This window comes from Perca flavescens, chromosome 14 (assembly GCF_004354835.1).
Source record: "Perca flavescens isolate YP-PL-M2 chromosome 14, PFLA_1.0, whole genome shotgun sequence".
NCBI lineage: Eukaryota > Metazoa > Chordata > Actinopteri > Perciformes > Percidae > Perca > Perca flavescens.
The window spans coordinates 32,235,741-32,248,757 of record NC_041344.1 but is presented as its reverse complement, the minus strand read 5'-3'; the positions used below and the strand labels follow the sequence as shown (position 1 = coordinate 32,248,757).

The 13,017-nt window shown below is 42.4% G+C and overlaps 1 protein-coding gene across 1 annotated transcript in view; it reads left to right on the top strand.

Annotated features, from left to right (window-relative positions):
- The first annotated feature begins 247 nt into the window (after positions 1–247).
- Positions 248–13,017, top strand: part of LOC114567899 (ubiquitin-conjugating enzyme E2 E2) — an 88,718-nt gene continuing 75,948 nt past the window's right edge. Inside the window, exons 1-2 of the mRNA XM_028597120.1 lie at positions 248–400; positions 4,309–4,506. Coding sequence (XP_028452921.1) covers positions 4,316–4,506 — 191 coding nt within the window. The 5' untranslated portion in view covers positions 248–400; positions 4,309–4,315. The remainder of the gene's footprint in view (positions 401–4,308; positions 4,507–13,017) is intronic.

Below are 13,017 nucleotides of genomic sequence, written 5' to 3'. Positions count from 1 at the left end.
ATTATAGAATGGGGTCTAGACCTACTCTATCTGTAAAGTGTCCTGAGATAACTCTTGTTATGATTTGATACTGTAAATAACATTGAATTGAATTGAATATTATATTATGAATATGAATTCAATAAAATATATTATTGCAATGTGTCAACTCACTCATGTTTCTCTTGAATAACTACAAACGGGAGAACATGCTCATTTCGGCTTTTATTTTGCCACCTTTAACCGGAAACGATGCGTGTAATTCCAGATAACTTGACAGTCGCGGTTTGCCACATTCTCTCACAGTCAGTCAAAGCAACGGGCGGAAAGCAGCGGACAGCCAGTGTTACGGATTACGGAATATACCGGGGACAATACTACACATTTCTCTTGCCGCCGTGCGTCCAGCCTGCTTATAAAGGTGAGCCGCCCATATTCTCCTCTAAATACTCAACTCCACAAACAGGATAAAGGTTTATTACGTTATCTTCTAGAGGGAGGGGGCGGTGGTTGGGGAAAAGAGAGGGGGGGGCATCCATTCTGTCTTTTGTGCTGGAGCAGATTTGGTAGTGGTCAGTGCGAGCTCCGACCCTGGATAGGCTAGATATGGGATAAGTGTGCTGTAGAGCTTCATCTCGTTCTATCTACATCAAGATGTCTCGTAACGAGGCTGGCTTGCTGTTCACTCCCCGCAGATAGCCAGTAAAGCCAGGGGACCCGGGCGGTGAGTGCCCGGGGGGCTCCATAACATTAGCCCGATAACGTTACGTGCGTTGTCTGCATGGTGCTGAATAGCAAGAACGTCTCCCCGAACTCGTTGCAAAATATCAATCATTTCAAATCTACTCTTCTTTAACCGTGTATATATAATCCACGGGGGATGCCGTAAAGGAGATTTTAAAAATCGTTAACAGCCACCGTTTCATTCGGTGTACACCCATTGCACCAAACAGCCCTTAAGTCCAATACAATTTAACTTCTGCAATAGCTCGCCAGGCAGTCCCAAAACCTTTCCCACTTAAATAACGTCAACAGACAGTGCGACGAAATGTATAAGAAAGATTTTTTTAAAAGACCTGGCTTGTTTACTACAACATACTTAACGTACATTTAGTAAAGGTTTAAAGTAAAATAAAATACGACGAAGTGTTTGGCTAAATGCGAGGCTTCATGTAGCTATCTGCCAAATGTTTGAAGTGACTTTGACAAGCTGGTCTCCTTCAGTGAAGGGAACAGAAGGCGTCGGGGCCGTGGGTTCTCTACGGTGTGATTTTCTGTAGGCCTACCCTACACGCGATGTGGGAAGCTTCCCCTAGGTTGATAGTTCTGGTTGAGCTGTTTTGACAGTTTCACACCTCAAGGGGAAAACACATCTGCCCGGTAGATTCACTGCTCTGTCTGCAACTTTTACTTTACAGTGTGTGTGTTCTTACCTGACAACTGGAAACACACCATTTCCCACAGAAAAAAAACAACAGCTTATCTGAGAGAGGATTCCACTCACCACAGCCTATAACCTTTTGAAATGATGCCCCTCTGTATCATCCTAACTCATATAATCCCCCCCAATGATCTCATATATCAGATCACCACCAAATGCAGTTAATTGCATCAGATAGACTGCTTGCAGTGGCTGTTTGTCAAATGTCAGAAGTCGAGTCAGCTTGCCAAAGCCGCTGTCATGTTTATTGAACAACCTGTCCTTACTTACTGTCCAATTGGATATTCATTTCGGCTCAACAGCATGCAGCAAAAAATGCCCAAACACTCATTCATCCGTATCATTCATTTTTCATACCGGACGTATGAATGTAAATAGAGGCCTTCACCTTGAAGTACAAATAGAGACACACACACACACACACACACACACACACACACACACACACACACACACATAGTGATGGAGGAATTGGATTGAGTGAACATGGCCTTGTAGGTGTCTGTTATTATTGAGATTGAAGGCGTGTATCAACATGAGCCAATCTGAGGATGAGGAAAAAGATGTGTGGCTCCAAATATAGCTCTGTTGGGAGGATATGACCTAGGGCTGAAATTAACGATTATTTTAATTAGGCTATCGATTAATAATAAAAAAAAATCTTGTTTGATTTGATGCGTAAAATGTCTGCAAAATGAAAATTTGCGGAAAAATGCCTATTAATCCAGGCTCAGGTTTTCAAAACTCCTGCTCTTTTAAATCAGAGTAGGTTTATATAATTAGGGTGATGTTGGTCTATTGTTTAAACTAGTTCGGATTATTGAATAAAAGGGAAAGAAGTAAGTACTACATGATCTTCATCATGTTAATGAACAAGCATCACATCATATCTCACAAAAAAATTGGTAAACTGGTGAATAAAACACTGATAAAAACACACATTGCCATTCAGGTAATTGGTTAAACAGATGCATCTTTTCAGAAATAATCAAAGTTTTTTTTTTAAGATCATATTTTTATTTGAGCTTTAAAATATTTAACTTGAACATTAACACAAAACACACAAAATATAAGTCTCTCCAAAGCAAGACGGGCTGTGTGTTCCTTTTGTTCACAATTCTTTGGAACAATTTATTGCAGTTTTAATTCATGGGTCAGACAAAAGAAGACATTTTGAACAAGTAAGTGGGAAATTGTGATAAACATTTTTCACAAATGTTCTGTCATTTTAAACATAAAACTAAGATAGAAGCGCACCTGGAGAGCACAGATCACAACGAAGGCACGCCCTATCTCCAATGTTAGCTTTCCGTCTTGAGGGGGCTTTCGCGTGAACATTTGTTTTTCTCATTATTTTAACACCACATGAAAGCAGCACAGATGCCCTCTCTCGCAATTCTTGAAAGTGAAAAACTATCCGCCCTGTGATTCGGATCCGCTCCAAGATTTAATAGGTTCTTCTTTGGCCCGTGCTACACCCTTCCACCAGACACACAGACAAACAGACGGACCGCATCCAAAACAACAACTTGGCGGAGGGAATTAGGCATGAGGAAAAAAATAGGGACAAAAAAATTCTACTTGCCCAAAGTCAATTTTTAATGGCCCTATACAAGTTGTGTTTTTTTAATTATCCACTTTTGGACTCAAACCTGCGGCAAACTATGAAAAACATTGCATTTGTTTCTTCGACATCCTCTACTGCCATCCAAGAAAACGCCTTCTTCCAGGACGCTAGAAACGCTCTCTTTTGCTTTAGCTTGTACGCAGCCATCTTTTTACGCGTCACTAGGGCCAACTCAACTCTTGATTGGCCAATGGCTCATTCAAATCAAATCATTCGACAAGCTTTCTCCGACATGGGCAAGGGGAGATGGGTGAGAGAATAACGTAATTTATGATACGATGATGGTCAGAATGGAATTATTGAAACTTTTTGTTTTTAACCCCAACGGGCAGTTGTTATATTTACTCGCCCGGCGTGGCGTTTTACTTGCCCCCGGGCAATCGGGCAACCCTTATTGTTCAACCCTGGACCTTGGAATAGTAGTTTTCTAAAACAATCTTAACTCAAGGTCCACTCATTAGCTCTTTTTGGGCATTCCAACCATATCCAGGGTTCAAAATTAACTTTTTCGTCCACCAGCCAAATGGCTAGTGAATGTTCAAATCTACCAGCCACATGCATATTTTACCAGCATTTAGCTGATGGATGGTGCTAATTTTGAACAATTCCAAATGTTGCTGTACAATTAATTGTCTAATAATTGCGATTAAAACTATAATTGTCTCTGTCAGTCAAATTTGAAAAAATATGTATTTTTGTATTACTTTTTAGAACAAATTAAAGTTTTGAATGAAACCCAGGATACATCTTTTGGTTATATCAGTGTTATGTGACCCAGATAATGTAATAACAAAGGTGCACAGCCTATGAAGTAAACAACTTTATTATCATAAAACATGTTTTCTAACTGCTCCCCCCTTGTCATATTTGTTCTTATGAACATGTGTACGGTCACATGCCAGCAACTAACAATTGAAATAATAATACAAATATATAGTCCGACCAATAATCACTTATATAATTAGAATTACCAGTCATACTCCTTAGCTAATGTTAGCTGAGAAACCGCAATTTTGTGAAATAATTGACAATTAGACAATTATGCAATAATTGTTACAGGCCTATGCTTAGTTTTCAAGGAGCTGTCTTTGTGTATTCATTATGCATAACTGTGTGTGTGTGTGTGTGTGTGTGTGTGTGTGTGTGTGTGTGTGTGTGTGTGTGTGTGTGTGTGTGTGTGTGTGTGTGTGTGTGTGTGTGTGTGTGTGTGTGTGTGTGTGTGTGTGTGTGTGTGTGTGTGTGTGCGCGTGTGCGTGCGTAGTGTCAGCATGTCCAGTGAGGTGCAGCCGAGGCCGGACGACAGCCCCAACACCAGTGGGGGAAGCTCGGACGCCGAGCAGAGGGAGGCGGCTCCCCCGGAGCAGCCGGGCCCCGAGCAGCGCGACCAGACCCAGCCCAAGAAGAAGGAGGCCAAAATCTCCAGCAAGACGGCCGCCAAGCTCTCCACCAGCGCCAAGAGGTAGTTTTGCTGCTCTTTTACTGCGTGTCCTTCACTCTGCCCTGATGGCTCAACTTAACTCTTCAAGTGGTCATCTGTCACTTTCTTATGTTGTGGATTTATTCCTCCGTCTCCGGAGATGGCCGCTCGCTGCTGTGTTGTGTCCGGGTTTTTCCAGAGATCGTCTGTCAAGCCAAGCAGGGCAGGCTGTAATTCTTCTGTGGACGAGGCTAAGTGCCGAAATGATAATTTGATCAATTGCAGTGGTGGAATGTAACTAAGTACATTTACTCAAGCACTGTACTTAACAAATGTTGAGGTACTTGTACTTTACTTGAGTCTTTTCTTTTCATGCCACTTTCTACTTCTACTCCGCTACATTTCAGAGAGAAATATTGTACTTTTTACTCCACTACATTCATCTGTTACAGCTTTAGTTACTTTATACATTAAGGATTTTGCACACAAAACACATGTAGTTTATAAAATCTGATGTTTTATTCTAAAGTTAACTAGCCAACAATATAAAGGCTACAAGTCCAGCTGAGATGATTAGACCATTAAACACACAACTGGTTGGATCCTTTACACTTTCTACAATGGGAGGAGAATTCTACATTGAGTTTGTTTACTTAAATACATTTTCCTGATGATACTTAAAATGATGTCACATTTTCAATGCTTGACTTTTGCTTGTAACAGCAGTGTGGTAAATAAGTAAATGATCTGAATACTTCTTCCACCACTGATTGATTGTTAGTTGGTTAGGGTTACCTTAACTCTAGTCTATATCCTTGACGTTCCACTTCCAGGATTGCTCCGGGGCTGAAGGAAATTCCGCCGGATGCATGTATTTTCCATTTCCTTTCGCTTTCTTTGTGTTGGAATTTCAAATTCGGTGGATTAATGAGTACTATTTTTGACTGCTCCTCAGATCTCTGCAGGGTAAATCAAGGGTAAATCGTTGTTTCCCTCCGTGTGTGTGTATCAGAGGAGAGCTCAGCTCTCTGTCAACATGCAGAGAGGACAGATTTGCTCATGCTTACGCGATCTCGGGTACCGAAATTTGGCACCCGTATGATTTAACGTGAATCGGTCCTCGGTAGTACCAACGTAAATTCGGTCGGTACCCAAAAAAGTACAGAGTTCAACCCTAGCCCCTAAATCAATGCAAGGAATAGTTCTTTTTTTGTTTATCGAACCTCTTGTTTTTAAGTCTTCGTAGCAGTTACTACAGCAGCGTAGGATTGCAGTCCAATGCACCCTCTTTGACCTCTTATAAGAGAGCACTGAAAGTGAGGTTTCAAATGTGTTGATAGCTGTCCTGAAGCGGGTTGTGTTCACACGTCACTGCCTCTGTCGGGTTTTTCTGTCAACATATTGACTTTATCCTCCCACTTATCTGATCAAATCTTAAAGGCTGCTGCAAAATGATGTTCACTGTTAGGGATTAAACACATCAATTCAACCAGAAAGAGCCAGTGCCTGACTTTCCCCCCCACTGGGGATCAATAAAGAGAATACATTATTATCATAAATTATTATTTTTCACTTTAAACTCACCCCTGGTGTTTTTGCCCAGTTCCCAGTGAACACAGCACTGATTCAGTTTAGAAACCAGTTCATGGCAGGTTGGCATTGGACATGACGGTTGGCAATGGGCATCACGGGGTGATGGCACGGGACAACAGCAGTTGTTATCTGATAAGGTAATCTTGGCAAGCAGCACAGCCAGTTCAGCTCATGTGTTGATGCTGATACCAGAGCTGTTGAGAGAGACATTGTTATCCTCGCCACTTATACCCTTTTTCCACCTAAATGATCATGTATATACACAAAAATTATGCAATAGAATCATTTCCCAATGCCAGTATAGGAGAGAGTATGCCTTTTAATTTTTTTTTCCTTGTGTGTCAACTAGTAGTAAACACTAGTAAGCAACATGGAGGCTTATTCAGTCTTATTCTTATTCAGTCTCTCTTTAAAACTCAGACCCGACTAATTTGAAACGATGATCAAGCGCTGCCTAGTCTCGCATTGCAATTGCCAGACCTTCCTCCACAGCACTGCAGAGGAAGGTCTGGCTAGTCCACACAGCATTCCGTGATGGGAGAAAAACATGCTTTGGTTTATTGGCATTTCTTTAAGCAAATCACAGTCCTCTTGGGCGGCAATAACGATGCCTCTGCAAAATAGCCTCAGGAAGGAACTTGTTTTGGTGGAACATGTGTACGTTCAAAAGTAGTTTTAGTCGTGTAACACAGAACTCAGATTGGACAGATAGTCTAGCTAGCTGTCTGGATTTACCCTGCAGAGATCTGAGGAGCAGTTAACCATAGTCCTCACAAATCCACCAGAGGTTAGAACGCCAACACAAAGGAAGAGGAAGGGGATGGACATCCGGCAGAATTTCCGGTGGCACTGGAGCAATCCGGTAAATGAATCGTCGTCGATGTAGACTAAGCGCTGCTTTACCGGAGACGGACAGAATTTGTGGCTGAGATTCACAGAGAAGAGTCACAGAAGTTACCGACGGAGGCGACAAGCGGCATATCACAGCGCCAGAAAAGGATAAAAAATGAGCGTGTCCACCTGGGTGTCGTGTTTCCATCCCTGCAGACTACTGCAGAGTCATTTGTCCTGGGAATGAAAGCCGATTGTAACCCGTCCCGCTGCAGTCCAAAGCCAGATGTTCTTTTGGCCAGTGGGAAAGGTTGTTATTGGCAGCTGCAGTCACAATAGGTGGTAGAACAAGCCTACTAGAAGTGCTAGAAGCATTGCCGCCAAAATAAAAGTACACAATTCAACTTATCTTAATTTTAAAGCATACAAATTAGAGTGTATTAATCAAACCTTGAAGGGTGGGTGGTGCCACTTGAATGCAACCAAAGGAGCATGAAAACCTGTACTGTAAGTGCCCAGTCAAACCATAACGTGGGCCAGCAGAATGCAGGATTTAATAATGTGTCTTTGCTACAAGCTTGGTGATGTACTGTCTTCTACTTGTGCTCTTGCTATCTGGACAGTCAGTTAAGGGCTGTGTTATACTATTAAAGAAGTGGTGATGTAAAATATAATTTAAATATGGGGACAAGAACACACACTTCAGGCCAGACGGTTTCTGTCGGAAGACATTCATAGTGTTGCACTCGGTTGTTCACACTTCACACAAAAGGGACGGAAATAGTTGTGTAAAGAATGGAAAAAGAGAGCTTGAGAGAGAAATTTAAACCCATGCTCCTTTGCAACCTCCATACAGCTCACGACGTGAAGTAGGTGTGAATCTCGGATTGTTGTTTTTTTGGAAAGTTATAGAAATGGTTGGATACCGTAATTTGATATCGGACAGGTGTTTGTGAGTGGGACGGAAGGCAGGGGGTTTCTGAAGCTACTTGACCATCAGACAAACAGATGGAGTATACTGGTTCCCTCAGCAGTTACTGGGAACATATTTGTGCTAAAGGTCAGTACTCTCAGGACATGTGTAATTTGTTAACAGAGCAAATTTGTGTGTCAAAGTAGAACACTCCATGGGGATTTACTTCCCCACTGCAAACTAATCCACTGATCACACCCATTTCTTTTGAAATCAATTAAATTGGGTTTAAAAATGTTGCCATGTGTGACCAGGCACTAAAGGCCAGGGTATGCTTGGAAAAAGTGTTAATACACTAATAAAAGGCGGGTTGAAAAGCCTGCCATCATAGAGACATAATAATCATTCAGATAGAGATAACTGTGCATGCTGTCGGACAACTTTCCGCACAGGCCATTTTAGTGTTTCTAGTGCACACATTTGCATACAAAAAGTGACAAGTAGTTGTGATTGGAAAAAGAGATGTTGACCGAAAAGGTCAAACCCTGCCTTCTTTCCCACACCTGGCCAATCTCTGTGTGAAGTGGGGGTGATTGTCGCTTTATTAGCTTCAGAGATTAACAAAAGTGACCTGACACAGCCCTCCAATTCTGACATTGGAAAGGTGTGGGCAGGCAGGTTGATTGAAGTTGGTTCTTCAATCAGTCATGGTTGGTTGAAGCATACTGACTTCTTAAGGGTCACTTCTTAAGGGTCATCCAAAATATAGATTGGACAGTATTTTCCCAGTGGCATAAAACTAAATCTAAACCATCTACTCATTTTGGCCAGCATATACAGTAGCCAAGTGTGGTAACTGTCTCTTTGTGTCAGAACTCCCTGGGGTTTACTTTAATGGAAGCCTCTGCATTTGCTCTCGTAACTACTCTGCGCCAGATATTTCCTGGGGGGAAAAATCCTGTGGACACAGCAGACTGTTGTGAAATAAATACAGAGATGACTTCTTATCGCCAGTGATGGATACAACATAAAAAATAAGGACCTCGAGGGTTACAATTTTGTAGTAAGGTTGACAGGCGCTGTGTTATTTAGTCGCTCTTCAGTGCTAGTTCCTGTAATAAATCATCGGCTGCTCCACACACAAACCAAAAGCCGGTGTTTTCCATCATAAAAACCAGGCTCCGATGATATTGACTTATTTGCATTTGTCGAGGCTTGCAGAATGTAATAGTTTAGCGCTTGCAGTGTCTCAAGGGATTTCCAAATGCAGTGAGCTGTGGAACATTAGAGAAAGCAAGTGTTTGGTTAAAAAGGCCATGCACGAAAGCATGAGGAATTCACACTATAATCAGTGCTTTCCCCCTTTTGGATTCCCCGGCCTTGTTCACTGCACCACTCTCTCTAACAGGTCCCCTGCTTCAGCCTTCAAAATGTGCCACCTCAGGAAATACTGCAGATAAAATTACACGGCACGCACTCGAGCTGAGAATGACTCCATAACCGTGGAGATTGTATTACAGGCTCCTTTGCAAATATGTGTCTTTTTTTCCCCTCCTTCTCCAAGTGAGTTGTGTGTCCTTTTCTCACCGGAAGAGTTTAAAGGAAAATCCTCCCCTTGGATACTCTTAGTTATGTGTTATGTATCCCCAACCAACCAACCGACCTATGATGTACAGTACATTCCAGGAGTACTTTTTATGGGGAAGTCAACACACGGTATATTTCAAACCCCGTACACCGCCAACCTCGGGTAGGAGAGGGTAGGATAAGATCGTGGTTTTGGGTTGAAATCTGACGTTACTTTACTTCCGGTTCACGCACACGATGGGGAACATGACATAGCTTTGTCCTGTGTTTGTTCTACCCAACACCCATACCTCCCCCCTTATGCTGAATTTGGCTCTCTAAAAGTGGTTACACACCAACCAGACGGCCGAACCTCGGCAGAAAAGCCAGTGGAAATGATCAGTCGTGTCCCCGAGGTCCAAAAAGTGCCACAGAACACACCAAAAAGACGAGACGAGACGTAATGCATCTCTATAACAGCAGGCGGCGCTAATCTGGATTGTTGCCCAAGAAATGAAAACCTGATTGGACGAACGCGTCACATGGGTTTGTTTTCTCTGGAAATTCAAAGCCAGACTGTCATGGCGGCCCTTCAGAATCTGATCTCATATTGTACTAAAATAGTTCACTGAAACATGTTTCTGAGAACATTTGAAGAGAGAAATAGGCCGTGCAGTTGCTGAATCTGTCTTCATTTCAGCTCAACAAAGGTCAGTTTAAAAGATTTTCGTCAGATTTTGAGAGACTCTAGTCACCTCATTCCGCTCCCCGTTTCCGGGTGAGTCCCAACTGCCCTGCCGCCGACTGAACATGTCAGGTGAACGCCGACAGCCCCCCAGACGGACGACAGCACGGGACACACCGAACAGACTCGAGTCACTGACCTCGCCAGACTGTCCCACGGCCGATAATCGGCTCTGTGTGTCCCGGGCTTAATGCTTCGTCACCCTACTAACTTCTTTGCTCCGTCTACGGCCACTAGAGGGCGCCACCACTATAAACGTAAATATGAGTCGTAATTGAAACGGTCGCAGTTTGGTTTATGCACAAAAACTACTTAAGTTTAGAAAAAGATTGTGGTTTGGGATTCAATCGGACGTTACTTTACTTCCACTTCTGCACGTGAAGCCATACATGATGTAACTCCGTTTGTACCGTAAAGTTAAAAAAACCCTGCTGTTTACTTTTTTATTTTCAAATGGGACACAAACCCTGGTCTCCTGGGTGAAATTCCTGTTTGTTCGACCCATCCACCACCCATACCTGCCTCCTTATGCTGAATTTGGCGCTCTAAGGCCGGTTACACACTGGATGTGTGGCGTGATCGTGTCTGTTTATATTTCGGCTCCCATGTTAACAGATTAGAGCTTGCACACAGCCTGCGTTACGCGTCTCAACTGCACCGAAAACGCGTGCCTGCTAGAAATAGAACCAACGCCTATTTTTCACGCGACACGCAAGCGAGTTGGAAGCATTTCCAGGCAAAATAGAATAGGAAAAGATGTTTATATGTCATTTAGACACACATTCATATTAATAAATGACATGTTGATGTTTGAAAGTCTCTAGATTTTGATATAAATGCAGATATATAAATGTAATTTTAAAAAAATATTGATTTTCTAATGCACCTGTCAATACAGAACGAAATATTCGGTAGCCTATTTTGCCGTCAATACTGCCAACGTTGTCTTTGCTGTAATCAAATCCGTATATATTTATGTTTAACATGGTATTTCATTTTATCAATGGGAAACATCCATGTGTCCAGACAAGACTAGCAGCAGCAGCAGCAGCAGCAGCGCGTCAGACACCTTTCTGGTGTGTAAAGACGTAGAAAAATCCACGCAGCCGCCACGCAACAGAAACGCCACGCTCACGCCACGCAGCCAGTGTGTAGCTGGCCTAATACTTCATCACCCTACTTTCTGCTAAACTAAATAAACTAAACTAAATAATAAATAAATGCTGAAGCTGTTTGTGTTGTTTACGCCTTTAAAACTGAATTGAATGCTTCTGTATTATGTAAATGAGCCCCACATTGCTTTGCCGTGTGACTATTGCACATCCGTTCGTTGCCATGTCGATGCTGAAACAGTATATCACGTCAATATCGACCTCTTGTCTTTCTCCTCTCCCTTTCAATAGCAAATTGTTTTTGTCCCGGCTAACAAACAGCTGAGCGAACCGACAGCATGATCAATATGAGTAGTCAATTATTATTATTATTTTGCTTTATAGCCCACTTGAACATTTTGAGCTATAGCATGGAAGCGATGTGAAGTCAAGATGCAAAGGGAATGGAAAAGGAGAACAAATGGACTCTTTTTGTTTCTCAATATAACGGAGAATGTGCAGTGTTGGAGCTTGCATCCTTGGGAGTTTGCACTTGGCAAGCTGAATTTCCAGAGTCCAGGCTTGTGAGGATGCAGCACACTTCATGTGCCCTTTTGTAATTGGGACACCACCAGCTCAGCCAGATCTGATGATCAGGCTTCAACATAACTGTACACCGCCCCCAGACAAACCGATTTGGCAGCAACAAATATCAGATTTAATCTTGAAGACCAAAAGTTTGTCTTTCAAAAGAAATTGTATCTTCTTTTTTTTATTAATGCTATGAAGACATAAAGCTCCCTGCTGGCTCGCGCTCTGCTCTGCTCACATGCTCTGCTCACATGTATGAAGGTAAATATGGTGCAAAACGTGAGAGCTTGTAGAATACAATGTGAGAACTTGCAGAACAAAAAATCTGAACTTGTATGTTAAAATTTGCACTTGTAAAATTAAAATTTGCACTTGTAAAACAAAAATTTGCACTTGTAAAAAATTTATTTTTTTACAAGCTATTGTTGCTGCTCAAGCAGGTGCAATGATTGGCAGTGATGCAAAATGTGGGCACAACATCAGCAAAGCAAGCTGTGGTCATGGCCGGGGGATGTGCCGCTGCTACCGGGTGCGGGGATCTCCGTGTCCCGCTGGAGCTCCGACTGCAGGTCGAGGTCGGCAGCGAAGCTTTCTGGCGATAATAGCGACGTTGCTCCGCAGGCCGATCCCTACTGGTGACGGTCCGTCTGCGGCTGCAGGACCTGGAGCTCACCGCCAGTGTTTCAGTTTGACTGTTAAAAAGTGCTAAGATAATTAAACGGTATTTATTTAGAAGCAGGCTGGTTGGTTAGTTAGCTAACGCTAGCTTGCTATTCCACCAGGTTTCCATGCTACATAGCTAAATAAGCCGGACCGAGCTGTCCCTCATCTGGCGATAGAAACCCTGCTTTCCCCATTCTGTTGGCTCAGAGCTCCACAGCCTAAGTCCACAGGTACAAATTAGTTTTGCACCAAATGTATCGCAACAAGTGTTGCAAAAGTCGAGGCGCAGATTCGCCATTTTGTGATGCGAGAGAGCGCATACAGGGACAGATTCGAGAGGTTGTAATCACTGAATTGTGGTTGTGATGGAAAATGAACCTGAGTAAAAAAATAAATAAATAAAGTACACGAGTAAATGTTGCATTAGAAGTTTGCAGCTGTCATTGTGTTCATGCCAATATCAATCTACACATTTGTGAATATTTTTTCTACAAGTGCAAATTTCAATTTACAAGTTCAGATTGTTTTTACAAGCACTCCTGTTTTTTTTCTTTTTGTGA